At 37.2% G+C, this 14,680-nt stretch overlaps 1 protein-coding gene across 1 annotated transcript; it reads right to left on the reverse strand.

Annotated features, from left to right (window-relative positions):
• Window positions 1–397: 397 nt before the first annotated feature.
• On the reverse strand, window positions 398–10,939 carry LOC122885401 (immunoglobulin-like domain-containing receptor 1). Its single transcript, XM_044216420.1, has 8 exons — window positions 10,676–10,939; window positions 8,038–8,208; window positions 5,495–5,644; window positions 4,905–5,024; window positions 4,640–4,786; window positions 4,180–4,305; window positions 1,859–2,742; window positions 398–1,206 (listed from the first exon to the last, which is right to left on the reverse strand). The coding sequence occupies exons 1-8, from the start codon at window positions 10,722–10,724 to the stop codon at window positions 1,168–1,170; spliced, it is 1,686 nt and encodes a 561-aa protein (XP_044072355.1). The 5' UTR covers window positions 10,725–10,939; the 3' UTR covers window positions 398–1,167.
• Window positions 10,940–14,680: the final 3,741 nt, after the last annotated feature.

Here is a 14,680-nt window from a genome sequence, read left to right on the forward strand (position 1 = left end):
ATTTTCAATTGTTTTAATTTATTCCTTTGGGCACAGGTTTTTTTCTGTTACTTAGTTTATGGTAATTTGATGAAACAACTTTATTAAGGATTATGCACCATGTGAGCAAAATATAAACTAAAATAATTATGGTTTTATAACTAAATTTTGACAAAATTGACTCCTCTACAAGACAGCACCATCAAGATTATGTAATAATTCAGGACCCAGTTGTTACCCAGTGGTGCAAATTTCCAGACGAACATTACTCCTGGAGGCCTGGGGTCCTGGGGCAGTTGCCCACTTTGTAATCCAGCTTTAGAACAGATTTTTAGTTTAATGGATCACTTCTGTCTGGTTGGGACCGTCAGATCTTATATCTAATGTCTAAGTACATTAATGACCCGCTTCACACTAGTTTTATCTTAAAAAGGTTTATTTAAAACATACAAATTTCATCACAGTACATCTCTTTTCATGTTTGTAAAAAAAGCAAACATTAATGAAAATCACAACTATATGTTGGTATTCATCCAGTAGGTACAATAAGAGCTTCCCAACTGTCCTACCACTGTCCATGCAGCGTGCTTTGAATTGCTGTCACTGTCTAATAATGTTATAATGGATAAAGACACTTTAAATAGTACAAGAAATTATGCAAAAAATAAAAAAATGTTTAAAAAAAATCAAATATACACTGTATCTGTCTCTGCAAAACACACATATGTTCACAATGATAAACCTAAATAACCCACAACATCTCACAGTATGAAGCAATCTGCTTGTTGAAACTGTTAAACATTTTCTTCACAAACACCGAAAGGTTACGTTAATCCATCACCAGAAGGAAATCACACATATGAATTACACCATTGAATACCGCAGAAGAAGAATCGCACACATTGATCATCTCAATAACAAGAGACCAGGCTTAATATAACTAACTGCATATTATCTGCAACGTATAGCCTCAACTGAACAGCTTTTTTTTCATACATTTCAATTATGTTTTTTTTGTTGCAATTACATACATACAGAGTAAAAGTATATCCATACAGGACTCACTATCACATTTCACAACAACTATATCCTTGTGGCAGATTAAGGTACCTACTGTTTGTCTTCATTTTCACCGTTCGGGAAACATTCAGGAAAAGGTATTAAAAAAAAAAAAAAGACAGAAATGCTTCAGATGACTACGCTGGTGCTGCTACGGGAGCTTCCATCCTAAAAGAGAAAAGTGATGGAGGTGGGGTTTAGTTAGACGGAGATGTGATGATTCAATAAACACAAGCAGAGGAAAACACCAGAAAGACAAAGTACAACAAAGTGATGAAAGTAGTCAAGACTAAGTTTGCAGCCATGCTAGCGGCTCTGTGAGGCTGTACTTAGGCACAGCAATGCTTTGAGCTAAATGCTAACGTCAGCATGCTCACAGTGACAATGCTAACATGCTAATATTTAGCAGGTATGTTTACCATCTTAGTTTAGTGTGTTAGCATGCTAACATGTGCACTAAACACAAAGTACAGCTGAGGTTGATGGTCATTAGTTTTGCAGGTATTTGGTCATGAAGCAAAGTGTTAGTGAAATTGAAATTTTGACCTGATGATGGCGCTAGATGAAAAGTTAAGGGATCACCAAAGAGATTACAGTTCTTTGACTGGGGACCATGAATGTTTGTACAATGTTTTTGATATATTTCACTCTGGACCAAAGTGGTGGACCAACTGCCATCCCAAGATCCACGCCACTAGCATGGCTCAAGTGATGAAAGAAGGAAGTCAAGACTAAAAAATAGAGACAGAAAACAATGAAACAAATATAATAATTCTCCATTGGTTCAGAGTGTATGTCAGTATTTGTGTGTGGATCTTACAGAAAGGTGTTTGTAGTTCCTCTGGCCGTTACTACGTCCAGGCTGGTTCTCTATGGAGAAGTAACTGGGTGGGTTCTCTGGCCAATCCTTCTCTTTACCTCCTTTTCTTCTCCTGCTGTCCTCCTCATCTGAGCTCCAGGATCCTTTGCGACGCTGAGGAGGTGAATAGCTCCTCTCCCTCCGAGCTGCTCTGCTGTGCAGCTCCTCCACCAGGTCGTCACGACTATGAGTACGTGGTCTGGATCCACCTCCTCTCCTCCTGGCCGAGCCTCCTCTCTCGTTCCTCGAACCCCTGTGTGGCACTCTTCCTCGCCTGTTCTCCCAATCGGAGTCATCGCTGTTATCACGCAGGATCCCTCGTCTGGGAGGAGAGCTGTCTCTATAGCCACGACTGTTGCGGTGGAGGCCTCCTCCAGGGCGGTTTGTACTCCCACTGGACTGGCTGGATATTCTGGGACCACCTCTGGCTCCATCTCCTCCTCCAGGCCCCCTGCGTGAGGAAAAGCTGGGCACACGCTGGATAATAGGAGGCAGGGTGATCACCCTTCTCTCCACCCCTCTTACCCCCATCTCATCCAGGGCTGACAACATACTCGGGGGCCCAGGTGTGTAGGGAACTGCTGGAGGAGACGGCTGGTGCTGGGGTTGTAATGGGAGCATATTTTGGACACCGTAATGAGCCATTTGAGGTGCCACCACATCCAGCCCCCTCATCTGGTTCTCCAGGTAGTCCAACACCTGTCCGGTGCCATGAATGCTGCCACGCACACTGCCGTTCACATGGTGCGGAGGAGGAGGAGGCGGCTGCTGCTGCAGGGCCATGGGTGGAAGCTGCATGGGAGCCATGGCAAAGTTCTGTTTGGCAGGGTAGTCTGAGTACGAGCCTGGAACAGTGGTGACAGTTCAGTTTACAACAGAATTTGGAGAGACATGAAATATCTTACACGTGCAACAACTGATATTTGGCCCCTTGGGGGAAGCAGAAACAAGCTGTAAACACAACAGTGACGCATTTTTATCTGATAAAGTTGATACATCTTGTTAGCAAAAAGTTTCATATTTACACATCCAGCAGATTCAGAGCAACATGAACATTCATTTTAAGTTGTGTTTGTCCAACATTAACTCTCTTTTAGCTCTGTTTTGCGCTCCACTCACTCCTGATGGATATATCTAGCTCTTAAGTTGCTCCACTATGTTCACCAGCTAGTCTCTAACTTTGTCTGTTTGCTGTTTTGGTGTTGGGCAGGAGGCGTACAGGTGGTTTATAGAGCTAGAAAACCAAAACAATGAGCTGAAAGACGTTAAAACGCTCCATAGAGCTGAGGGGAACCTCAGAGTTCGTTGATAATTATCTGCGGGTTAATCACTACGAGCAACTTCTTTCACATTTAAGTAGTCATATGATCCATTGTCAACATAAAAATATTGATTAATTTAGGCAAGGATGTTTTTACAGAGAATTTTCAAAATTATATTGTTATCTCCCCCAATTCTATAGTTTGAATTTGATTTACTGACTAAAATCTCTTTCAACAGGATCCTCTTACTGTCAACTGCCAAAATCCAGATAAGAGAAGCTCTGAGTTAACAGAATTTCAATTTAAGTTATTATCCTGTGTTCACAATAATCAAGTACAGGAGCAGCAGTGAGTGTTTGTGAACACTTTACTCTGGGCTTTGCCACTCAGGCTACATACAGGTTGCCCTAACACCTTAACTAGTGGAGATTATCAGGGCTGTATGCAGCCTAACAGGAAGATCTGCAGACACTACTTAGGCCTGAACCAATGACTGTGACCTTGTCTGCATGTTTTCAAGTAAAAAAACTTACTTAATCAGTATTTTTATTAGCAGTTAATATTCCCCTAAAAAGTTGCTCGTACTGAATCAATCAAACTGATCAATCAAAAATATGACAGTAAAGGACGGTGTTTTTTTTTTTTTAGTAAAGATTTAAATATAACAGTTTGTACCAATGAAACTAAATGCGATCTTAAGTTTGTTTAATAGCTTAATACAGTAATTTCTTTTTTGTCGGACTATCATTGAAAGCACAAACAACAGTTTTGTTTCATTATATATATATATATATATATATATATATATATATATATATATAAATAAATAAATTAATAAAGTATATAAAATATAGATATAAAAAGCAGTGTTCACATAGTTTCAGGGTTTTTGTTTTACTTCATTGTGTCCTCCCTCTTCTGATCTTCTGAAACCAAAGCAAACATACGCCCTTGGGTCTGGGCGAGAATGATGCAACAAAGCATCAAACATAAGTCTTATTGTAGCTTTGTGTCACTCACCTGAATACAGTATGGGAACGCCCTGGGAGGAGGCATTGGAGCTAATGGGAGCATAAATGGGCTGACCATTCATCCAAGGAGTCATGGCCTTCTGAGCCTCTCGCAGCATCCTGTGCTGCATCACAGCTGAAATCAGAGCAAAGGGGGGTTCAAAGGTCTGTGTGACTCGGCTCAGTGATATCGGTGTTGACTTCTGCAACCAAAACCATTTTGTCAATGATGAATGTTTATGCTTTTCCTACTGTGACATGTCAAAATGTCTTCTGTGAAAAAAGGCCTGTTGTCTAAAACTGATCCCTATCACAGAAGTTATTGCAAGATACAAACTTGGATCGGTGATGATTTGAGGAAAATCATTTTCTCAAGTGCTGTAAAGTGTGATGGGTTTACGGTTTCATAGAGAGTATTGAAGCATCAGCTGTAGGTAGAAAAACAAACACACAAAAAGCATCTCTTCCACCTTTTTCCGGGCAGCAGCATGTCTGTGGACAACACGGGCAGCGGACATAGCAGCAGCACTTCTGCGGGCAGCACTGACAGCAACATATGCACAGGAGCATGATGAGCAGGAGAGCACCGATGATGATTAACAGGACAGTCAGCCAGTCTGGAACAGGTAAGAAGACACATAATTACGGATGTTTCAATCTCTTTTTTTAGCACACCAAAGTCTTTTCAGGCTCTATGTCACCTTGAGTGCCACAACCTCAACTGAGGAAACTTACGGTACACGATGAGTTTGACTTCCCGATCCGAGTCCCCTGTCGTGTCACCAGCAGCATCAATGCTGCAGAAATACACGCCGTTATCCCACCACATCACCTCAGTGATGACCAGGTCAGCCTCTGTTGGCAGATAACGTCACATTTACTTCAAAATAAAACAAGACAAGAATATCAGAGTTCAAATGTTCTGGATCACTGCAGTATAAAGAAAATAAAAGTTCAAACAAAAAAGGTAGGTATTTGAATATCTAGTTTTAGTTTCTTTTCTTTGCTCTTTATTTCTTTCTTTGTTTTTGTTAGTGTCTTACATCAGGCAATATAGCTTCTCCAGTTATGCTAATGAAATCAGTAATTAGGCATTGCAGGTAATACGTAACGCACTGATTGGCAAATACTTCTTTGTTAACATACAGTATGTTCACAAACCACCACAAGAACTCCATCTTAAAGAATTAATATAAGTACATACATTTTTCTTTATTTCTATGCAAATATATGCAGCCTGTATGGTGTCTTAAAATGTAAGTATGATCGTATTGACAGTTCAGACTGAAACATCAACACTGTCATTATGATGGGCTCAAACTTACTGTTCTGAATGGTAATTCTGCGTTCTCTGTATTCCGCACCCAGCATGGGCTCATTAATGCCCCTCTTCTGGATCACTGTGCGGACTGTGCGCTGGCGGTCCGGGCAGTCATTGGAGGGGTCCTGACCCAGCTGCAGAGCGGCCTGATAGCCTTCAGAAACAAAGGAAAACAGGATGAAATATGTTCAATTTATTGCATATTCTTTTTCTTCTAGATAAGTCTACCTCATTATACTCAAACCATCATAACTATGGCACTTTGACTAATTCCTTCTTACAACAACCAGCTTTTCCGCTTGCCAGCAGGATAATGAAGGATAATGAAGCTAAAGTCACTGAATAATAATTTGATAGCCATTAGCTAATAAAATGTGAACAGCCCTCACTTACCAGGACATAAAAATACACAGTGTGTTGCTTCAAAGTTAGTGCGTACTTAATGATATTACTATGAACATATTATTACAAATTCCTGCTATTCTAAAACCAATGCACTATCCTGTAGCATGACCAGCAGTTATTCTAATGCAGTACATGTATTTGCTCAGTATTATTTATGAGTAAATTCATCAAACAAAAATAGTGTCATTAGTCTACTGCTGTCTTGCACTAATAACTTTTACAGAACGGTATAATGGATAAAACAATAAAAAGTTCCCATCAGTTATATATCGTTAAGGACAAACTGTCATTCAAGCATGGCCCTGAGAATAATCTTTTAGCATTGTGTTTGGAGAATGTTTTCCACTGGTTACAAGTGAGATGCAACCATGCATGCATTTAAGACAACAACCAAAATTAAGATTTGATTACTATTTCGTCCTCCTTCTTGATGAAGCCTTTTAGGGCTGTGAAGCGTATCTGTATTTAGCTGCATAGAAAAAGCAAAGCCACACTGTATTTGTTGTGAACATTAGATTTAACCGCCTAGGAAATAGGAAATTTGAGAAGAATGGAGTGTACAAAATGTACAAAAGAAAAACACTAAATTCAGCAAGATCATTTCTATAAATTGACTATTTTCTTTATGAACAACTGCAGCTTTTTGGTGTAACAAATGAAAAGCCAATATTTGGCCCTGGGGCTCTCTCTGTTTGAAAATATACAATAAGATGTCAACATTACTCAGCACTGACAGAACATGCTCTTTATGCAACCACTGGGTTTAACCATCAGGTAAGAAATCTGATGGAGGCCATGGCCTAAAACGTGTTGGCTGAATAAAGTTCATCTTAGCACATAAACTTCTCAGTGACTGTTCAACCACCCAAAAGCCCCCTGAGCTGTTTTTCAAAGCAGACACTTTGAATCGTCATAGCAGGAAAAGCACAGCTGTAATCAATCAACATTAATGATTGTTCTGTTTAATTTAGTTGTCCCAGTAAGCCAATACAACTGGAACACCTATAGGGCCATCACTGATGTTATTAGTAACACCTGTGCTGACATGTCAAAATGGCTGCTATGAAAAAGGCCTTTTCCAAGTAATGTCGACAATACAGCCGACTACAAACTGTGCAAACTGTTTTGCTTTTTATGGACATTTTCTAACAACCTATTGTTGTCTAAGCCCACAGGGACCAAACAAATGTCAGATTGTCTTCACCTGACAAGGCGACCTCGGTCAAACCCATCTCCTAGAAAATATGTTTACATACTAATTTGTTTTGCAGAAAACGTTATTGCTGCCTGGATTATATTCTGAAGGAAATGCTGTTGTTTGTTTTTTTTACCCCACAAAAGATGTAGGGAGGTGGTCGGGATGGATGGTGGCCATAAAAAACATGGGACTTTGCCACTGGAGACATTTCGCATCCTTAGTCCCGCATGGTTGGGTTTAGGCAACAAAAGCACTTTTGTTAAGGTTAGGGAAAGATCGTGGTTTCATTTAATGTTAAAGTAAACACGCCCTGTCTCGTGCTTCAAGTCACTTTTGATTTTTTCAATATTTAATCAATCACGTCTCTAGTTCTGCTTCATTGATTTTGATATTTATTTTTTTTTAAACTGTCCATCTTGAGTCTGACTATGTTATAGGAGTGCAATGTTAAATGTGTGGAGTACTCTTTTAACCAAGTGCTTAACCATAAAAAAAATCATTAATCATGCTTTAGTTGCTAGAAGCAGATATTGTAAGAGTGGATATTATGGGAAAAACAAATGAAATAAGTTGTCAGAGAACATTTTGCAATTCATTTGTTCATTAAAACGTTTCCTCATTACGTTGATTAAAAAAATGTAATTCAGGTGGTTTCTCTCGAAATGTATTTGCTGTTGCAAATTAGTGGTACATTACTGGGAGACAGTTCAAACCTTCTAGTTAACAATGAAATGTCAAAATACCAAACATCCACTCACAAAGCAAGTTAAACACAATATTTGCTCTTTTGGTAATTCCTCTGACCATGACAATATAAAAAGATCAAGCCAAGAATGGTGGTCATACAAACTAAATTAGCCTTCAGTACTATTTTTTTTTAATCACATGCTTTGGTTCAGCTACATTATTGCACATTAAAAGTCTCCTTCCACCTGTAGCCTCACCTGTGGAGTAGTAGTCCAGCACTGGGTCTTTACAGAAGGACTTGTACTTCCAGGTGACCAGAACATCCTGAGGGTTCGCTGAAGTTGAGTAGTCGCAGCGCAGGATCACAGAGGCAAACAGAGTCGTACTCCTCTCCGTCTCTGGAACAATCACCTGGATGGACAGCAGCTCTGATACGAGCAGGAAGAATAATGAGATCAAATGTAAAATAGCAGTACCTCTTGTGTGTTTGTGTGACGGCTTCGCTCTCGAATGCTGGATTGACAAGAATCTGACTAGACTGGTTCACAGTTCACTCCAGAAGAGTGCACGTTATGCTAATCATTAGAAGTAATAACAGCTGTCAATTGTGATGAGCAATGTAGAGTTAGAGAAAACACGCTGATGACAGGCAACCTCAGCTAATTGAGAAAAGTATCAGTTAAGGTTTAAAGTCAAAGTTTAAACACTTTCTCTTTGAAATTGTGGTCCAAAACCCTGATAGAGATGCATGTTTCCATAATTTGCACTACTGTTCTGCCCAGTTCAATTCATTATTGTACATATCCATCAGTATACTTCTATTTATAGTAATGCCATCTGTATATAATGTCCATAGTAGCACTTGTAAAACATTTTCATAATACTGCTCTATCCTGCACTTATGCACACAGTTTATATCCTGCACTTGCTTATTGCACTTCTGGTTAGACCTAAACTGCATTTTGTTGCCTTGTACTTGTACAATGACAATAAAGTTGAATCTAATCTAATGTTTGTCAGTAAATGTCCGACGTGTTAACAGTTTTTCTCAGTTGATTTATGTCTCAAAATATAAAGACAGATTAAGGCCGCAACTACAGTAACAAGTATTGTCATTATCGATTAATCTGCCAATTATTTTCTTAAGAAATCGGTTAAATGTTCGATCCATTAAATGCCAGCAAAGCGTGAAAAATGCCCATCACTATTTGCCAGAGCTCAAGTTGACATCTTCAGATTGCTTGTTTGGTGCAACCAACAGTCCCAAAGCCAAATACATTCAGTTTAGTATCATAGAAGACATTTGAAAAGCTGGAACCAGTGAATTTTGGTCAGTTTTGCTTTAAAAAGTACTAATCGATTATCTATATTGTCACAGATACATTTTTTGTTGAACAACTAATTGAGTAATGGAATCATTTCTTCTCTAAATCACAACATCATGAACAGATGTATCAGCTCAGCAGTGCGTTTCTTTCACTTGTAGCAGGTTAGTTAAGAAGAAAAACACGTGGTTTGTGATATGTGAGATGATTTAATGATGGTTTGAGTATTTTAATTAATGATTTTGTCTTTATTGGCAGTTGGCTAAAATGGATATGGTGTAATCATTTATTCTACAAAATGTCAAGTTTTCAGAGCCCAAAGTGACGTCTTCAAACTGCATGTTTATATCTGACCAGCAGTCTAAACAAAAGATGTTTACTCACAAAGAATAAAACAGCAAATCTTCACCAGGAAGCAGAAAATGTTTGCCATTTTTGCTTGATAATTGACTTAAATGATTACTCAATTACCAAAATTGTTGCAGATAAACTTTCTGCTCATCTATTAATTGATTAATGGAGTTATCTTATGCGTTAAACTAGATTGGGGTACTTAATCTTAAAGCTAAATCACAAAACAAGAGATAAGGACATTCAAAACAACAAAATACAATCAGTCATAAATAAACAATCAAATATAATGCCAATACAATACAAACTGCACTAAAAACTGAGGGCATATTCTATTAATGTATGAGGCCAATATGGACCATTTTGTCCAAACAACACTGACTGAAATATGCAAGTTGATCGATTAGGCTAACTGATTAGTCAGTAACAAAATATTAATCTGCAACTATTTTTAAAATCCATTAATCGTTAATCATTAATCTTATTTTCCCTGTCTTACATTGTAGTAAACTGAATACCTTTGGGTTGACGTTTAATGACGTCACCCTGGGCTCTTGGGAACTGTGATGGACATATGTCACTTTTTTTCCTGATGGTTTATAGGTCAAACGATTAATTGATTAATCCAGAAATTAACCAGCAGATTAATTGATAATGAAAATAGAAGTTGCAACCCTATTTCATTTACTAGGATATAAAAACAGCAAATTATCACATTTAAGAGGCTGGAAATGGATAATTTTTGACATTTTTGCTTGATAAACTACTTTAAAGTTTATTCAGTTAGGCTATCAAAATGACTGATTAACTTTCTGTCGATAATTGACTAATTATGAAAACTCAACAGCAGACCATAAAGAAAATAATCTTTATTTGCAGCTCTACTCTGATGACAAACATTTGTTTTCTATGAAGACTTGATGTGATAAAGTATTTTATTTAATATAGTCTTCAGTAAAACGAAGACTATATTTTGGATATTTTGTATTTTGGAAAACTTGCAGGAAAAACGCCTGCAGTCACGTGACAACAGTCGGCCTTGTCCTGTTTACACCTGTCGATAATTAACTTGAACACATTTCTGTTAGTTTCGACTGTTTGCTTGAGTGGCATCAATCTAAATTCCCGCCTATAAACAGAACAAAAAAACAGATAATGTAAAGTAAAAACTTTAGTGTGTTTACAATAAGTATATTTACTCAAGTACTATAATCCTCACCTGTCGGGAGGTGAACCAGCAGAAGCGCCATCAGTATCATATTTCCCATCTCGTTGCTCTTTATACTTCGCGGAAGCTTCACTCTCTATCCCGTAGGCGATTCAAAACCAGCCAAAAATCCTGAATATTTGGAGAAAAACGTGACGTAGCCGCTGCTCTGCATAATAACGCCACTCTCAAGACTCAGGACGACATGTTAGTCAGGCTGTATTTGTTTTCTGAGGGGAAAGACGAGTATTTACAGCCGTACTGAGGAACAACTTTCCCACAGAGAGTCGGAGGCGGATCATCCCCCTCCTCCAGCTTCAGGTGACATCACTGACCACGCCCCCCCGACAGGCGCAACATGGAGGAAGAGCAGCAAGGTGATCCTCTTATTGTCAATTCATGACTCAACTGTCTTTTTCTCAGATAAATGATTTTCTCAATATACTCACCTCAGTATAGACTTACCTGATACTGGACCCTTGAATTTAAATCTCAAAAGTTACTAATTATATTTACTCAAGTACTATACTTAAGTACAATTGTAAGGTACTTGTGCTTGACTTGAGTTTTTCCATTTCCTGCTACTTTATACTTTTACTAAATGATAAATATTGTACTTTTTACTCCACTACGGTTATTTGAAAACTTTAGTTACTTTCCAGATTGAGATTAAGAATACAAAATATAATGAACAAATAAACTGTGATATTATTATATTAATAAGATTTCATTGATTGAAATTCACAAGCTACCCAGCAGTATATAAAGTAATATAAATAAAATATATATAAATAAATTAGAATTAGCCCCATATTTACTAGCTACACTACTAAAGTGATGTTTACACATTAATGCATCGATAATAATAATCCAATAATATAATATACATTATTCTTAAATGGGCTATTCTGCAAAATCAGCACTTTTACTTTTGGTACTTTAAGTATATTTTGATTCTAATACTTTTTTTAAGTTTAAATGCATGACTTTTAGTATTTCTGCACTGTGGTATTGCTATTTTTATTTCAAAATAAAATAAAAGCACAAGTTAGTAAGTGCCTGATGAAAAATGTGTCACATTCATTCCTTATTTAAAGTTTTTTTTTTTTATACCTGTGTTTTATTTTCTCCAACTTTTTTCACTACTATTATCTTTTTCACTGCCAACAAGTGTTTCCGTCCAGGTTTCATATTTTTTAATGGTCCAAAGAATGACAAAGGAAACAGACAGCTTGATTAGCAAATTACTAATTTATTAATTAGTAAATGTTCTGTTGTGTTTTGGTGAATTCAGTGCCCCTGATGAGTCTATTCAAATGCAGTTTACATGACGAATACATTCTTTATGTAAATGTTTACATCCAGTCCATCAATCTTCAGGCTCACCGGGCCTCAGTAGTGTGTAAAAAAAAAATCATAATAAATAATCTATACAATACATAATATGAATAAATAAAATGAACTAGATCAGCACGATGGTTTTCATTTACTCGTTTATTCACAAACCCGAGTGTAAAGTTCACTCTCAGGATGATTCATACTGGAGGAGTGGTGGAGCTCTTTGTGTGAGGATGTTTACATTACTCTTACCCAGGACATGGACCCCAGCGAGCTTTACTGTTGACACAAAACAAGCCCGCCTGAACTGAACTCAAGTGCTGCTCTCAGCTCACTGAAGTGTGCTTGAAGTCCTGTGAAAAATGCTGCATGGATGAAAAGCTTTGCCATCGCATCTGCGTCTGGCTCCACTCTGAACCTCAAGACATGCCAGTTTTTAAATTCCTTCCTTGTCAGTATCTAGAGAGGACACACAGTACTTTTCATTTTCTGTGTCTTTGTGTCGAGTCTGTACAAAACATTTACACTGTAATTTGCGGGCTGTGTTATAAAGCATTACCAAATGTTCTTCTGTTTTGTTTCTATCAACATTTAGTTTCATTTTGCTCTAAATACAGTGGTAACGTGCAGCGGCAGGGCCAGAGGGAATTTGATTGCCTGGTGCCCCTCCCCTCCCACCAAAGTCAGAGGGTGATAGGCAGTTGGCTTGTTAGTATCATGCATTGATTACTGAACAGGCCTACAGGGTACAGACCTAGGGGCACACAAAACAAGTACCAAGTATCTCAAAACGACCACAAAGAGATGTAAAATGACTATAAATAGACACAAGATGACTACAAAAGGACACAAAATTACTACAAAGAGAAGCAAAACAACAATAAAGAGACACAACACATGTAGTAACATGTAGTTCCTCTGTAAATGATTTGAGATGATGATGTGCCATTTAATACTTTATATAAACATTATAAAGCTGCACACATGCTTTACATGATAAAGTGTGCTGATTGTGTGCAGTTCTGTAGATGAAGGTTGTCAGTAAAGCTCTAGTGTTTATTTAGTTGTGGATATTTGATAAGCTACGATAAAAAAACACACAAGCTTTATTCAAGGTACACACACTTTATCACACATATTGTCAAACACAATAACCCCTCAAACATCAGGTTCTGTGACAGACACAGGTATTTTATATTAAAATCAATCTTGTCAGAACTATTAAAATGCAAAATAAATGCAAGCCAGAAGACCAGTTGGTCTCATGTGTGGACAAAATCACGCTAAAATAAAACACTGAATTTATGCTCCCAGTTGAGAAGGTTCATATATAGACTTTACCTCCCTACCATCAATTACATGTACAAATTAAATTATTTAGTGTTTACATAACAAGCACAACATGAAACTCAAGGATATTAGTTACATGTCAATCAAAAGGCTGCAGTCAAATACTTCAATCCCTAGAAACATATACTCAGAATCGTGTGATATTCTATAATTAATATAAATTAATAAATATAAATCCATCTTACTAAAATAATAATAATGTCAAGCTCCATTATACGCCTTATATTGTTCATTTATACCTCCATTAATTACTTACTGTGTGGACGTATGGGGAAATACATCCAGGTATAAAAAATATAATTTTCACTGAGAGGGAATGTAAATAAGTTTTATTTTATTTGGCAACTTTTTACTGATTATATCAATAAGGAAAGCTGACATGACATTACATCCTTTTTTGTGTGTTTTGGTTTGTTTTCTTTCATATGTTTGTTAGTTTATTTGCATACTGGTTGTCTGTCTGAAGTACATTTAAGTACTCCTTTATATAAACGTAGTTATGTAATTTGTACTATATAATCCACTGATAAACAGAGTTTGGGAAAAAAGTGTTTGAAAATAATTTAATGAACAAATATAAAAAATATATGATCAGAGTGAGATTCTCTCAGGCTGGCATTAGTTTGGTAGAGATAGTGTAAAATAGGTTGTGTAATGTAAAAAGGGTGGACACAGTGAGCTGTAACGTCAGCCTGAAAACGTTTATGTATGTTTATATGCATTGATTTTCAATTGTGAGTAAATGCCATTTTTTTCTTTTGTCCGTTTATTTTTTTCTTTTCCTTTATGCCTAATTGTTTGTATAATTATTTACTGACCAAAATACATTTCGATTTCAACTGATTTCTCAGAGTTTTGTGTTGTTGAAAACACTGTAAATTATTTGAAGTGTACATGTTGATGTAACTGATGGTAGGACTCAACCTGGGACTCACACTTTGGTTAAATCAGTCAGTCTATATATGAATCTTCTTGGTCACATGTTGAATATTTCCTGATGTCAGAACATCATAACTGCAAATATATTTTTTTGGGGGGGGATCTATTCAGTGCGTGGAGGCGTTTTGTCTCAGCACCTGATGTAATACTGGGATGTGCATGCACTATTGTGTGTCGATGAGGCCTGTGCTGGATATTTACTTTGACTTGTTCTGAGTTACTACTTGACCTCCTTATTTGTTAAAAAAAAGTGTTGAGACACAGAAGTCTGCTCAGCAACTTGACAAATATACATGTTTTTATCAAGTCCGTGCAGACTTGAAGTGATTGAAAGTTTCTCACCAAACATGGACTCTTCTCTATAAATGTGATGATGAGATCCAGATTATT

Source organism: Siniperca chuatsi, linkage group LG12 (genome assembly GCF_020085105.1).
Source record: "Siniperca chuatsi isolate FFG_IHB_CAS linkage group LG12, ASM2008510v1, whole genome shotgun sequence".
Taxonomy (NCBI): domain Eukaryota; kingdom Metazoa; phylum Chordata; class Actinopteri; order Centrarchiformes; family Sinipercidae; genus Siniperca; species Siniperca chuatsi.

Excerpts from the sequence above, each read along its gene's own strand:
- LOC122885401 (XM_044216420.1), bottom strand. The coding sequence starts at position 10,724 with ATGGGAAATATGATACTGATGGCGCTTCTGCTGGTTCACCTCCCGACA. Across the intron at positions 8,209-10,675 it reads GCTGGTTCACCTCCCGACAG|AGCTGCTGTCCATCCAGGTG; the intron begins GTGAGGATTATA and ends TGCTCGTATCAG. Across the intron at positions 5,645-8,037 it reads GCTGGACTACTACTCCACAG|GCTATCAGGCCGCTCTGCAG; the intron begins GTGAGGCTACAG and ends TTGTTTCTGAAG.